This window comes from Pinus tabuliformis, chromosome X (genome assembly GCF_031772625.1).
Source record: "Pinus tabuliformis cultivar Carrire ecotype Pingquan chromosome X, CPIR1, whole genome shotgun sequence".
Taxonomy (NCBI): domain Eukaryota; kingdom Viridiplantae; phylum Streptophyta; class Pinopsida; order Pinales; family Pinaceae; genus Pinus; species Pinus tabuliformis.
In genome coordinates, this window is record NC_142308.1 from 672,321,522 (window position 1) to 672,337,701 (window position 16,180).

The window sequence follows — 16,180 nt, forward strand, 5'->3', positions numbered from 1 at the left end:
CCAGACTGGTTTTTCCCAAATTAATAATTTGTGAAAGGAAGGTAGAGGTATTTCCCAAAGGCTTCAAAGATGTCATGAAATATATATTAACCACTACCAAAGTTCGTGAGGAAGGTAAAGGAAATTGCGAAAGAGAATACAATGCTATTGTACTGAATGTCAATAATGCTTTGGATTAAGTTCTTGTTAGAGTTGGCCTTTAAGGCAAAACACCACATGGCTTTTGGGTGTATAGCTCACAAAGACCTTTCCGGAGGAAATAGTTCTCTGTTAGAATTATTCTTTTTCTGAGAATGAATGGAGACATCCCAGTTGTTGCAAGGGCAATAATAATATGAAGATCAGCATTGTCATTAGACATTACACTCTCTCAATATTGAGATTGAAGGAAAACTTAACTCAAAGAATGCAGGTTGTGTTTTTCCTTATTACAAACTATTTTATATTTAACAGAAAATTACTTCATTGATTAAAGTGAATGGACAATTTTTCCTGTGTCATCAGTCAACAACCACATGAACTGAACTTCTAAGAAGCAAGACAAAACAAATCCATTTTCTTGCATATAAATAGCTGAAATATAATACATGAGTGTCAACAGATATCCAACAATGTACACCTCACAGTTTGCTGGTTAGCCTTGGTTTCGGGTTTTAATCTTGATTTTACACCTGTCAACTTGTTTGAAAGAATGACTGCACTCGGTTGAATATCCTGCACATGATCTCAATGTACTACATGCACCTGAATAGAAAGAATGACTCCATATGGACACGGACATGAATTGATTGCTTTGGGCATTCTTTAAAATCGATTAATCATGAGCATGCAAGTGTGGTTCTACTAAATCTATGCTGCTGTTATAGAGTGGCAGACTTGGTAGCGTGCCAAGGGAAAGAAATAATAGATATGAATATAAATTATCAGTTCATGTTTTATTTACAACAGGGGTGATGTTGATGCTGCACGGATGTAGGCCATTGCATCATCTTCAGAAAGTTTTTTCCCTTGGACGAGACCTCGAATGAGAATATTTTCGTACCTTGAAGATGGAGGACAAAGCGGTAGTTGTCCATGCTTGAACTTTTCAACGTCACACATGGAGCACCTGTAAAAATTCCTCATTTAGATGTTACAATTCTCACCATCACTAGTATAGAAAAACCCACATATAAATAAATAAAGGAAACAGATAAAAGCGCCGTAAAAATAGATAGAAGGAAACAGATAACACTGCCGTGTAAATAAAGAAAGAAAATCAAACAGATAGTAGTAGTGGATGAGCGTCTTTTATTCCACATCATATTCCAAGCCACTGCCTCCACAGCAAATTGGAATACTGAAGCGAAGCTGTCTAAAGAGAGAGAGAGAAATAAAGATGAATACAAGAACATGGTACTTGCTATGCAAGATGGTAAATGAACAGTTCTATCTGGATTCTTGATCCCATAACATACAATACATGAACATCTTGACTTGCCTGGGACATTCCTCAAGGCTGGAAGGAAGAGTGCTTCCTGTATGCCTTCGGCTAGCTTAACTGTACCTATTTCTTTGACAAAAGAAGTAAAATCCTCTGAGTTAAGATAATTCCGAACCCATCTGTTTAAGAGGACCGTTTTAGATCTGGAAATTGGAAAGATTTTCATGTCTTATCTTTTTCGTTTCTTTTTGTTTTATTTGTATCTTTTAAGTTTTGACACAGTGAATTTGTACTTCAATAATAAGAAATTAATCTCTAGAGAAAAGTTAATTACACGAGGCCACCACTACGTATGGTTTTTCATCTCTTTAAGGGTCATAACTCCTCTTATAAGGGAAGGATCTGGGGGACTTGTTTCCCATCGTCTTTTTTGATGGGGGTTCGTCCGGTGATCAGTGTGGATTTGGAGTTTTCATCAAACTCTGTCTTTCGCAAGTCTTTCATTTCTACTGGCATGGTGGTCCGGGCACTAATTGCAGGGTGGAGGTGATTGCTCTGTTGGGGCGCTCCAATGTGCTGCTTGGCTGGCCATCGATAAGATTCTGGTTGTTGGTGATTCAAAATCGGTCGTTGCAAGGGAGGGTCTCTCTTGAGGTGCCGGCCTTATTTCACTGGATGGAAAACATCAGGGCTCTGCTGCCCACTTTCCTTGACGTTTCCTTCCAACATGTTTATTGGGAGCAGAACTCGGAGGCTAATGCCTTATCCAAGCGTGGGCTTTCTTGCCTACCAGGGTTGGTTCACTTTGAATTCCTGCAAGATGGCTCCTTTTGTGGCTCGGGATCCTTCTCGTCCTGATCTGTTCGGCTTCTATTTTGTCTGGGTTTCTTTTTTGTCCCTTTTTTGATGCTTCTGTTTTTCCTTTTTGTTCACAACAGTTTTTGTTACTTGGCCTCCTGTCAGGCCGGCCAGCGGCTCTACTGCCTTACGATGTTTTATTGCAGAGCGTCTAAACCCACGTTTCCTTGCTGGGTCACTTTTGGGTTTTATAGATTCATGATGTCCTGTTGTGGTCGAGTAGATGTATTTATGATTACTATTTTTTCACAGATTTTGAGTCCTTTGTAGCTCCCTTGGGTTCTCTGAAGAAATGATAATGGAGCTCTGTAAACTCGTCTTTATATAATGAAGGCAGTTTTGCTTTTTACTGTTGAAAAAGGGAGAAGCTCGGTTTTGTATCAAGAGCATAGCACCTTTGTGCAAAAGAGAAATAGTGAATCTCTAAACAAGTTGCGCAATTGTCGGGGGTGCCTTGAACAACTTGGAAGAGATTTTGTGTGTACGTTGCTAAACAAAAGAAAGGAACTCTTTTGAATCAAAATATTAAGTGTGGGCTATTTATACTCTAATATGGGACCACACCACACATGTTTTAAGATCATAATACATGGTAAACAAACCACTTTTCTACCAATTAAGGATTAAGCATTGATCATGGGCACTTACTACATAGGGTCAAAATACAAACTTTTTGTGAAATATGTAGAAATATGTGGATAGTTAGATGATCGGATCAAAGCATAAGAATGTATAAAAGAAAACTTTGGATAAGATTCACATGTACAAAGAATCTTATGGAATAAAGTTGGTTACAAAGATATGCTTAAGTATTAATGATGTTGGAAAATAATAGAATTTGACTTAAGAATGTATAGAAGATTAGGACTTTCTCTAGAGTATGTAAAATGTAGAATGTATAGAAGATTAAGACTTTCTCTAGAATATGTAAAATGTTGATAGAAGGAGGTGGTCATTATGATGAGGTAAGTCTGATCTTTTATTATTATTGGTTATCTAGTTAACATATTATTTTCTACTTGGTAAAGTGTTGCAGGGATATATGATCACAGTTGAAGCAAGCTCCACTACATGGATGAAGGATATTGAGGGAAGCTCGATATCTGGAACCTGACAATTGTGAAGTCAAGATATGGATTAAAAGGTAATGATGTGAAAAGATACTGAAGGTCAAAGAAGATCGCTTTCATGATTAGATTGAAGATCAGGTAGGCTCAATACAATGCCTTCTTGATTAAAGAAGAAAGTGATGAGCAAGAAAAGATGACCTAAATCCTGCCACAAGAACGAAGAGTGGAGATGGCTCCATGATAACTCGAAAGAAAGCAAGCTCAATACAAGGGATGCAAAGGAAAGAGGGAGCCATGTAGCTATGGAGAACTAGTAGCTGATGCTTTGATGAAGACAAGTTGTAAAGACTTGTGGTGTTGGTTTCCATTATTGGAAGGAAGAAATCTCCTCTAGTTTGAGAGGGAACAAAAGGAGTCTCCTTGAATAAGGAGCAAGGTTCTATTCTCAAGATTAAGGGAGAATAGGGATGTACTCTCTGGTTGAGAGGGAGTGATGATGAACATCACATGTGCATTCTCCTCTTCGGGTGATGAAGAGAGAATGACAAAGGATTGGATAAGCATCTGTGGTTTCCTTGAGGATATAACATCCAAGAAAGGAAAGGTACCAGCTCTCTTTGAGGATGGGACAAAAATCCAAGAGTGGTCGAAGAGAATCGATATTCTTTGAGGACTCAAGTATGGAGATCCAAGATAAGAATAGTCCTAAAAGGACATACCTTGTGGACATTCGGATGGGGTATATACTTTAGAGAGGTAGTGCTGTATCACACATAAAGCCTCCCAGCGTAATAGTCTTGGTTAAAGAAGAGCTTGTCTAGTTAGGCCTCAGGGACAGTGCTGGTCATGATGATGACGCTTACAGTATGGCTTATCAATCCGACTCTTCTTGAGAACTCTTTAGTTTGAGATATGATGTTTGTAATATACCTTTCAAGAAGAGCCTTAAACTCCACACAATTTACTGAGTTTTTATCTAGGATTCGGTGTGTTGTTTCTTCAAACTGTTTGTAGGTTATTCGCTGTAGGTGCATTTTTATGCATTTTATTCAAAATAACTCACACAACAAAGTATAGATAGCTCAAAGAGGTTCATAACAATAGTACGGGAGTAGCTCATTAATTCAAAAATACACATCTCAATAATACATACTCCGTCACATATGAAATATCAAGGGAATATTATCATTTCTTTCACAAAATAACGAGGATTACAACGCCCAAAGAATATAGGGAACCTGGAAATTAATTACAACAAAACATATATCAGATTTGTGGTCCTTTTTTGGTAGCACCAACATGCTCCAGAATATCAAAGGTTCGTCCCTAGTGACTTGACTTTTATTGTTGATTTGGGGTAGCATTGGATGTGCTCTAGCCACAAAATTTGGTGGAGAGGCTAAGGCACATGAGATCTCCAATACCCAAAAAGGGTTTGGGCAGGTTCTAAACAGTTTGGGAAATATTAAAATAATTAATATTTTTAATGGAGTCCCTAAGTCTAAACTTAGTGAAAATAAAATATTAATGTGAATTAATATAAAATTGTCTTAGAATGGTCCAAAAGTCATGGATCAAGCCAGATCTAATCTTAGCCGTTGATTAGGGACTTAATTTCGGTCGTTGATTTGTCAACAAGAAAAGTATAAGAGGAGGCTTGAGGGTCACTTGGAGAACACATCGAGTTGATCAAGATTTCGACTTTCTGGGGCAGAGTTCGCTGAGGAAGTTGAGAGAGTGATTAGAGTCACAGCTGAGGGACAGTGAATACAAAAGCAAAGAGGCAAAGATAGTGTCGGGAGGACTAGCGCAACAGCGGGGAAAGCTGACGCATAGGGCAGACGCTAGAACTGCCGGGCACTGTCGGAACCGCCGGGAAAGTTGACGCAAAGGGTAGAAGTCGGAACTGCCGGGAACAACAGAACTGCTGAGAACGCTGATGCAGAGGGCAAAGGTCGAAACTGCCGGGAAAGTTGACATAGAGGGCATAAGCTGGAACTGCTGGGAACTGTCGGAACAACCGGGAAAGTTGACGCAGAGGGCAGAAGCCGGAACTATTGGGAACAACCGGAACAACCCGGAAAGCTGACGCAGAGGGCAGAAGCTGAAACCACCCAAACTGCGGGGAAAGCTGATGCAGAGGGCAGAAGATGAAACTACCGAAACTGCGGGGAAAGTTGACGTAGAGGGCAGAAGAGGCTGACGCTAGGGTTTTTCGTGGGGCAGATTGGAGCTGAGAGATGTTAGAGCATTTATCTAGGGTTTCAGCTGGAGCATCTATCTCCAAAGGAGAGGTACTACTGCCGAGATTATTCTCTGTTGGGTCAGCCGGTTTTGGCATCCAGATTGTATTCAAAAACTGCATAATAATAAAACCTCAGATCGCTGCACCAGTTTTTCTGCATTGGGTTTTTCCGAGGATATTTGTCCAAAAATAACGGTGTCACTTGTGTGCTTGTTTTGTTTCCTTCAGTTGATGATCTGTAATGTGTTGAGCATGTACTTGTATTTGTTTCCAGTATTTACATAGTAAATAACTTGTTAATTAACAGAACAAGTAGGTAGGAATAAATCAGAAAGTACATGAAGGGTTTCTAACGGGTTAGACTTAGAAATTCCAACATGGTATCAGAGAGTGGTTATAAATCATAGGAAAACTGAGGACATCAGCCGAGCAGAGCAGCAACAACATAAATCAATTGTCCCGAGTGACAGAGCTAATCCTTGCAGAAGGCGACAAAGGAAGGAGTGACACAAAGGAATTGCGTCATCATTCTGGGCCAAAGAAAGACAACGCAAAGGCTAAGGGAGGCAGAATCAGGCTCACGGAGAGGCCAGGAGGGCTGACGCAGTTGGCTGGGGGAGTTGATTTGTCAGTGCCAGGATTGCGCAGAGCCAAGTGGCTCAATCCTTCAGTTGCTGGGGTATAGGAGGCTGTGGGTAAGTTGCAGAGTGAAGCTGGTGGGGTACTGTAGTAAGAACAATACCTAACAGGGCAAGACCAAGGGAAGGGAGTTACTGCCAAGGCAGATTTCTAGCCAAGGAATCCAGATCAGTGGTGCAGTTGCACAGACGATTGGAGAGGGGCAACTTGACGGTTGGCAGAAGGATTTCCAGGAGGGAAATCGGGACTCAGAGGGAGTCCAGAAGAGAACTTCCAGAGGGGAAGTAGAGAGACACGGAAGAGTCGAACAGAGAACTTCCAGATGGGAAGTAGGAAGACTCAGTAGGACTCGAACCAAGAACTTCCAGGCAAGAAGTAGAGAGACTCAGAGGAGTCGACAGAGAAGAGTAAAGAGATGACCATGAATGGGATGAGGGATCAGGATAGGCTGGACGGAGCATCCAACTTTGTGGTCTGGAAGGCCAGGATCTTGTCCATTCTAGATAAACATCGTATCAAGGCCTTCGCCTTGAGGGATGATGATTGTGCCATGAGTACTCATGTGCCACTTGAGAAGAAGTGGGGAGACATCGAGCTGTAGTCAGGCGGACTACAGGCAATGAAGGCTAGGATCCTCAAGGTACCCAACCTCTTGGATTATACCTTGCTACGGGAGCCCCGATGAGGAGTAGCAGTACTGGCAGATGTCGGTAGAGACGAATGAGGATGGAGCAACAGAGGGAGCGATAGTGCAAGATTCCTAGGACAACGCAAGGCTAGCAGGCTGCAACAGTGCGAGAGGCACGGGAGTGTTGCGCCAGTGCAGGATGGCACAAAGAGGTGTGCAATGGTGCAAGATCCAGGGAGTTGTTGCAGTGACACAGAGGTCAGAGAGGGAGCACTTGTCAGTGGCAGAGGGAGCTTCAACATCGGGAGTGTCTCTAGCCTGACAAAGGTGTCAGAGTTGGGAGATCAGTGACTTACTTCTCAGCAACTGAGTTGCAGTGCAACAGTTAGCAGTGGCGGTGCTATGGGCAACATGATGCAGCATGTTGAGAGGGGATGCAGTGCAGACGCAGCAGTGGCAGTGGTAGGGCCATGGGCAACAAGACAGATGCAGAGGGAGTTGTCGTACAAATACAACAGTGGCAGTGGCAGAGCCATGGGTGGAAGTACGAGATACAATAGTGCAGATGATGGGCAGGAGGCCTAGCATCAGGGATCGATGCCGAATGATCAAAGTAATACTCAGTAAGGAGTATTGCTAGAGCACAGTCTTTGCTAAGAGGGAGTGTTGATTTGGGGTAGCATCGGATGTGCTCTAGCAACGAAATTTGGTGGAGAGGCTAAGGCACATGAAATCTCCAATACCCAGAAAGGGTTTGGGCAGATTCTAAACAGTTTGGGAGATATTAAAATAATTAATATTTTTAATGGAGTCCCTAAGTCTAAACTCAAGGAAAATAAAATATTAATGTGAATTAATATAAAACTATGTTAGAATGGTCCAAAAGTCATGGATCAAGCCAGATCTAATCTTAGTCGTTGATTAGGGACTTAATCTCAACCGTTGATTTGTCAATGAGAAAAGTATAATAGGAGGTTTGAGGATCACTTGGAGAACACACCGAGTTGATCAAGATTTCAACTTTCTGGGGCAGGGTTTGCTAAGGAAGTCGAGAGAGTGATCAGAGTTGCAGCTGGGGGGCAATGAATACGGAAGCAAAGAGGCAAAGATAGTGCCGAGAGGATCAATGCAATAGCCAGGAAAGCTGACGCAGAGGGAAGAAGTCGGCACTGCCGAGAACAACCGGATCTGCCGGGAACACTGACGCAAAGGGCAGAAGCTGGAACTGTCGGGAACAACCGAAACTGCTGGAACAACCGGGAAAGCTGACGCAGAGGGCAGAAGCCGGAATTGCCGAGAATAGCCGAAACTGCCGGGAACTCCCAAAACTGTCGGGAAAGCTGACGCAGAGGGCAGAAGACGCTGATGCTGGGGTTTTTCGTGGGGCAGATTAGATCTGAGGAGCTGCCGGAGTGTTTATCTAGGGTTTCAGCCGAAGCATCCGTCTCCGAAGGAGAGGTACTACTGCCGAGATTATTCTTTTGTTGGGTGAGTCGGTTTTCGCACCCAGATTGTATTTAGAAACTGCATAATAATTAAACCCTCAGATAGTTGCACTGGTTTTCCTGCATTGGGTTTTTCTAGGGACATTGTTTCAAAAATAACGGTGTCACTTGTGTGCTTGTTTTGTTTCCTTCAGTTGATGATCTATAATGTGTTTAGCATGTACTTGTATTTATTTCCAGTATTTACATGGTAAATAACTTGTTAATTAACAGAACAAGTAGGTAGGAATAAATCAGAAAGTACATGAAGCGTTTCTAACGGGTTAGACTTAGAAATTCCAACATTAATATCAGCATTCTCTTCAGGCCACAAACAAGGAGTTACAAACATCTAAACTCAGCCTCACGCACATAAAAAAGTGTCTGGCATCTTGGCATTTCCTAGGAGTCTTTTATCCACAAAAATCCAACAAATCATTGTTTTTCAATATGCTGTCATGTCCCACAGAGAATGGTGAACTCGATGCTTCTTTTTCAATGTAACACACAACCCTTTTTGTTCCCTTAAGTACCCAACTTGTGGGCACACAACTTAGCCCAGATATCAAGATGAATTCGACCCAAGAAGAGATTAGCAACTCTGCCAGTATTAGAATGGGATTCGACCCTCTATTTGCAAGAACACCCAACCTTTGAGATGTATAAATAGCAATGTTGACTTCTGAAACTACTAGTGCGCTCAGGGTAATTATAGACCATATATTTCTGCCTCTTTACAATAGATGTGGCTCAACTCCAAGTGATAGATGTCCCTTAAGATTTTGACCCTATCTCCTTGTGCAAAGATTTGGAATGAGTGTGCTTGATGGGCTAAGCGAATGGCTCAAGGAACCTCAAATCGGTCTTTGCTATTTTATTTCTAAAGTGTCCTATAGGATGCTGACTGTCGAACGATGTGAATGGGTCCAACTCAACCCCTGAAACCTGAGCGTATTCCCTTGCACAAATCAGCGTCCTTGCAAAATACTGAGCTTCAGAATTCGACCCCTTTTATCAATGAGGAACTCGTCCCTGAAATGGCTCCAAGAATTGACCATACAATTCTTTGGTGCTCAACCCTCCTAATGGAAAATGAACTCGGGCTCCTGAGGCTTTGTGTATCCCTGTAGACAACTAATTCAGAGCTAAAGATTCTCTCCAATAAGCACAATGGAAGATCTGGAATGATCTTCTCCAAGAGCTAACTAGGGTGGCACTCGAAGTCCACTGAAATTAGCTTTGGGTTTCACTTTTGAAACACTTGGAACTCGCTTGAGCTTCTTCTCAATAACAATTAGAAATAATAGGAATATAATTATTTTCCAATGAGTCCATCCCCCATTTATAATTTTCCCTTGAGCCTCCTAGATTCTCATCTTTTACTATTATTTGATTGGTGGGGCCCAATTTCCACTAGGAGACTTTTGCCACCATTTTGAATAAAATAGTAATTAGCATCCTTTATCAATAAAATATTATTTTTCCGCCTATCAAAAATAATAATTTCCCCCCATCCTCCAATGAAATATTATTTGCTGCCATTCCATTATAATAATAATATCTCCCTTCTCACAAAACAATATTTCCACCCTTTTAATATTACCCAAAAATTGGCAAAACTCTAAGTAATTTTTATACGCACAAAATTTGGGAACATTACATGTTGTACTAGTTGTACAATTATGAATACCTCCCTAGTTAAGAGGGAGTGTTGAGAAATGTAACTAGTTTCGTTTTCATAATTGTTGTATTCATTTCAATATGTATCCTATGTAACAAACAAGAAAAAAAAAGAAAAATTATTATTATTAAAGCATGGGTTTCATGCTCATTATTGATGGTTCTAGGGTTTGTTAGGTCTTAGGATTTATTGTCATGAGTCAAATCAGTCAACATCATGTTTATAAGACCCTTCCAGGCAATTTGTAATTGTAAAAAGAATTATTTTTGAGTTTATAAAGTCCTAGAATCTCCAAGAGTACAAGTTAGCCTAAAGGAGGGGATTCGACCACTTGAGAAGGCTATATAAAGAGCAGTTCGATTTCATTTGGAGATACACACACCCACAAGTTTGATATCTCAAGAAAGAGTTCGATCTGTAGCTGGGAAATTCGAAAAGGAAGAAGGATGAATTTTCTTGGTTTTTGGGCTATATCTCTCTCACACGTGTGAAAATATAGGGTTTCTGGGTTGTAGGAAGAGGCCAAAGTTGCAGGACTGAGTTGCAATCAGACAAAGTGCAACATCTTGTAGCTGGGAGGAAGGAAATGTTGACCTAGGTTGTCATTGATGTCAATATGGCAATATTCTAGATACTAGATGATGATATGAAGCCAAGGGGAAGCAGAGCAGATCTATGAAGAAACAGGAGCAAGGCCATCAAGAAAGCCAAGCCATGAGTAAGAGTCTGTTAATGAAGGAGTTAACAAAGGAGGCATATCAAAGCTATCACTTATGCTTAAGAGTATTGCAGAATATCAGAGCAAGAGAGGCATATCGGAAAAGGCAGAAGCCATCAAGGTATGAAGGTATCAGAGGAGGTCATTGAAAGACATTGCAAAGCCAAAGGAAGACATTGGAGCAAGAGGAGCCACATCGGAGGAGCATCACATGTAATACATGCCCAAGAAGAACCGAGAGGAAGAAGTCATCAAAAGAGGAGTTAACATATCGGAGGAGCATAAGAAGAACTATCGGAGGAGCCATATATATGCCAAAGAAGAACTATCGGCAGAGCAATAGAGAAAAGCGGAAGAGTAAAAAGAGCGGAGGACATAAAGGTAGAGGCAGAGTAGTATATAATATATATATATATATATATATATATATATATATATATATATGCACAATATACACTATTGAAAAGGCGAAGTTTATATATATATTGGAATACACTATCGGAGGCGGAATATATATATATATATATATATATATATATATATATATATCGGAGCAAGCATATCGGGGGGTTCTACTATGTGCAACTACCCAAAACCCCCGACTGCGATATATATGTGCGGACCTGACGATATATGTGTCTGGGTGTATAAACAGGTGAAGTCCGCCAAATGTTTCGAAGCATGGTCTTTTAGTGTATTTCATATATTCCGGCTCTAAGGCTTGCCACATTAAAACATGCAAATTGCAATATATATATATATATATATGCGATACGTTGCGGACCTGCTGCAACATTATGAAATGCCCTATTGATATATCGCATCCACGGTAATCGCAATATACAAAGGATTGTCACCCTTGAAAGCGTCGATTGCAATAAAGAATGCGGACCCACTCTTAGAATCTCCAAGAGTACAAAGTCCTAGAATCTCCAAGAGTACAAGTCAGCCTAAAGGAGGGGATTCGACCACTTGAGAAGGCTATATAAAGAGCAGTTCGATTTCATTTGGAGATACACACACTCACAAGTTTGATATCTCAAGAAAGAGTTCGATCTGTAGCTGGGAAATTGGAAAAGGAAGAAGGATGAATTTTCTTGGTTTTTGGGCTATATCTCTCTCACACGTGTGAAAATATAGGGTTTCTAGGCCGTAGGAAGAGGCCGAAGTTGCAAGACTGAGTTGCAGTCAGACAAAGTGCAACATCTTGTAGCTGGGAGGAAGGAAACTCTATCTATACCTTGCTGACCGAAGATCTATCTTGCTAAGTTAGGGTTTATTTAGGAGATGCAAGGCCGAAATTGCAGGGTCGAACTTGCAGGTTGAGTAGCAGTATTGTAGCTGGTAGGTTGAAGTTGCAGTTTGGTGCAGATTCAAGAAAGGACTTGAGGAAGGTCTGGCTTGATACTGGGAGAAGGACCTGGTCTAGGGATTAGGTCTTTGCATCTCATTTGAAGCAGATTCTAAGAAGAGAAAAGTTTTTGGGTTTTCCTCTTGGAGGGGTTTTGCCCTGGCTGAGAGCCTATATCTATGCCTTCTTTTGTTGTTGTTGTTTCTTGATATTTTTTGATGAAAAGAACTAACTAAAAGAACATAAAAGAAGATTAAGATTCACAACAGAGTATCAAGTTTATAAGAAGATAAGTTTATCAGTTTCTAACAAGTTTGTCCATCAGTCTGTGCGTGGTAGCTAGTGTTAGGCATTAGCTTCATCCTAACCAATCTGAACAACTCCTACTAGAATCCTCCCATGAACCTTCTATCTCTATCACTCACAATGGTTTTCGACAGCTCGTGCAATTTGAATACCTCTCTAAAGAACAACTCTGCCACTTGTGCTGTTGAATATTTGGAGGATATGGCAAAGAAGTGTGCAAACTTCATGAGCCTGTCCACCACCACATAAATACAGTGTTTCCCTTGCACCTTTTTAGTTTATGGATTTGAGGTAGCACCAGATAGATGTTCTAGTCTCTAAGGTGTCAGAAAAGTTAAGGAACACAAGATCTCCAAAACCTAGAAAAGGTTTCGAGAGAAAACACTTCGAAACCTCTCAATTAAATTAATTGATCAATAATTGAAAAATGCCCAAGTCTAACTTAGGAAAATTGATTAATTAATGGGTATTAATCGAGGAAATCAACTTTTCCTCTAGAGACTTTCAAAAGTGTATTGATAGAGTCAAATTGATCTTAACCATCGATCATGATTAGATCTTCGTCATTGATGATCCAATGAGAGATCGTAAGAGCAAGTAGATAAGATGGAGATAGACACAATTGTGATACAAGAGAGCAAGGCAGTGTGAATTATCCAATGCGTAGTATTCAGCGAGGGAAGAATTAAATCCAAAGAGGAGCAAGGGTTGCAGCAGGGAGAATTTTTAGAGAAATTCTTAGGTGGTTTTTCATTTTCCAGTGTCAGAAGGAAGGTCATATTACCCAATAGAGAGGCTTATTTTTGCAGTGCGAGTTGTCCGGAGAGGGATTGATTTAGTAGCTAGTGCCCGTATCATGCCCGGGAGGCCTAGCGAATTGCTTCTAGAGGTAGAGACAGGCAGGGCGACTTGGTAGGAGGTATTTCCGAGGCAGTGCGAAAGTCCCAGAGGTTGCAGTGCGCATTTCTACCCAGTGGTGTGAGTGCCAGGGAGAGAGTGAGTGGCCAAGGAGAGGGCATATTGATTTGTTGAGAGGGGGAAGGGGTCCCCTAGTATTTTTTCAAGTGAGATAAAATTATTGGAGATGATCCAGGAAGGCCAACAATTGTAATTCTCCATATTCGTTGCATAATAAAATAAACCCTCATTTGCTGCACTGGTTTTCCCTTCTGGGTTTTTCCAGGGACTTTTAGTCCAAAATAATTATGTCAGATTTTTATGTGTGCATTTATTTCTTAGTTCCTTATTCTACTTTTGCAATGTATTTTATTTGTGAAGAATGCATCAATGATTTATTTGCTATTTTCCATAAACAAAGAAACTGCTAATCAATTAGGAGAATAATATACAATGGGTGCATTCAAGGAAATTTCACATGGTATCAAAGCATTATTGATCAAACTAGAGGCTGAGAGGTGAAAGATCAAGAGATTGTGCAATTTCAGAAGGAGATTTGAAGCACAGTGTTCAAGTCTACGCAGGCCAAGCCAAGAGTGTGAATTGCAGAGGCAGGAAATTCAATTTCCAGATCCATTCGGAGGAAAAATGAAAATTGTGTTAGAGCAGAGTTTGCAGGTAGTGTGGTTGCCGGGAAGCAGTTCTTGTGAGCAGATCAGTTGATTTGCAGAGTAGATATGGGTGCGATGGATTGGCAGCCAGGGTTGCAGCTGCAGATCTGTGCAGGGGAGGAAGAGGAAAGCACACAAAGGAGATTTCTAGATTTTCTTTTTTAGGAGGAGATTCGTGATTTCTAGTAGCAGTAGGCCGAGTTAGACTTGCCAGTCCAGTCAATGCATGCTTTAGGAGTAGCAATACATGTGCTGAATTCCAGAGGACTTCCAAAAGGTAGAGAGAGTTTCCCAGTGAAGGAGTAGCAGGCAGTGCGAGTTTTGAAAAGGACACCAAAGGTGAGTGCAAGATCAAATCTACTAGTATAGGAACAAATCTGTGCATTCTAGAGGGAGTGCGAGTGGCAGAGAGAAGGCCGAGTAGGATGGGGAAGGGGATTTCCAGCACTAGTCTCTAGTTTATTTGAGTTTCACAGAGATGGCAACAACAGGACTCAAAGATCAGGATAGACTTGATGAAGCCTCAAATTTTGGCGTTTGGAAAGACATAATGCAATTCCTTTTAGATGGGCATGGTTTGAAGGATTTCTTGACGAATGTAATGGCAAAACCAGCGAATCCACAATAGTTGGAAACCTTCAACAAAGAGATGGCCAAGACTAAGAGGATAGTCTGAGGAGGGATTTGGGATCACATTGTCTCGCATATTGCAGATAAGAAAACAACAAAGGACATGTGGGATGTCGTTGTGAAGCTATACCGGGATCCATCGGAGAATCGTAAAATGATTCTCAAAGAGAAGCCGAGGACAACTAAGATGCAAAAGGGTGAGAGCATAACCTCCTACCTCACCAGAATTCAGGGAGTTCGTGATGAACTTGTAGCTATAGGAGAAAAACCAAAAGATAGTGAGCTAGTGCAGATGACTCTAAACGGGTTTACCAAGGAATGGTAGACCTTTGTTTAGGGGATCACTAGATGAGATCAATGTTCAAGTTGGGAATGCCTGTGGAGTGACTTCACTCGGGAAGAGCTTCGACTTAGTCTGATAGAAGTTACTATAAGTAGCAGTAGCAAGGGACTGAAAGTTGAGGAGGAAGAAGAAAATGTAGCCCTCGCAGGTAAAGGGAAGGTGAAGAAGGGTCCCAATCATGGACATAACTCAAAGGGACGTGAGGAGAAGAAGAAGAACCTGTCGAAGGTCAAATGCTTCGGATATGGTGAGTTCAGTCACTATGCCACTCAATGTCCAAAGAGGAAGAAGAACAAAAAGGGCAACAACAGACAACATCTTCGACAGAGATAGATGAGTTAATTCCTGTTGTTGAGATAGATGAGGAATTCACTTTCATAGGAGATATACCTCCAGATGGAGGAGGACCGTGACGTTTCATAGTTGCAGGATTGGGCAGGGTCCATGGAAGACCAACAGGACACTATACATTCTTCACATGGATCAATACCTTCGCTGTGGGAGCCCATAGTATTTTAGTAGCAGGAGGGTCGAAGCGTCAGTAAGGTGCAATTAGTTATGTGAGAGACAATGCAAAGCTAGTTGCACTCAGATATTCAAGAGACAGTGTTGAAACTTGAGCCATATGGGCATAATCAAGTTCTCAGTAGGCAGTGCAAAACAAGTTGGGGTTAGAACTCATGAGGCAGTTGCAGAGCCTATTGCAAGGGCACACTAGATTAGTAGAGATGGAGTTTCCAATTGTAGTTACAGGAGATTCGGTTGATTTGAGGAGGCAATGCAAATTTCATAATTACAGGTTGCAGGCGCAATTCCAGCTAGAGAGAGACTCCATGTAGGAGTTTCCATCCAAGAGATATTTCCCAGTGCTATTTTAGAGGGGGATCAAGTGAAGACTCACTATTGCAGTAGCTTACAGCAGTAATGAAGGAATAATAGCAAAGCAGTAGCTGCAGTAGTGTGAGATAAATCAGAGTATGCACAGTGTTGATAGATAGTGTTTCCCAGTTTATCCTCTTCATAGTGATTTCTAGTGTCAGGGAGTCAGATCAGTATGAGATGTGAAGAAAGGAGGTACAACAAATGTTAGACATCAACAACGTGGTCACTCCAGCTACAACATGTAGAGGAGAGAGAACACCTTCCTCGCTAAGAGGGAGTGTTAGTTTATGGATTTGAGGTAGCATCAAACAGGTGTTCTAGTCTCTAAGGTGTCAGAGAGGCTAAGGAACACAA

At 41.2% G+C, this 16,180-nt stretch overlaps 1 protein-coding gene across 1 annotated transcript in view; it reads right to left on the bottom strand.

The window, feature by feature from the left end:
* Nucleotides 1-532: 532 nt before the first annotated feature.
* Nucleotides 533-16,180, bottom strand: part of LOC149141768 (histone deacetylase 5-like) — a 415,110-nt gene continuing 399,462 nt past the window's right edge. Inside the window, exon 19 of the mRNA XM_089451330.1 lies at nt 533-1,108. Coding sequence (XP_089307456.1) covers nt 940-1,108 — 169 coding nt within the window. The 3' untranslated portion in view covers nt 533-939. The remainder of the gene's footprint in view (nt 1,109-16,180) is intronic.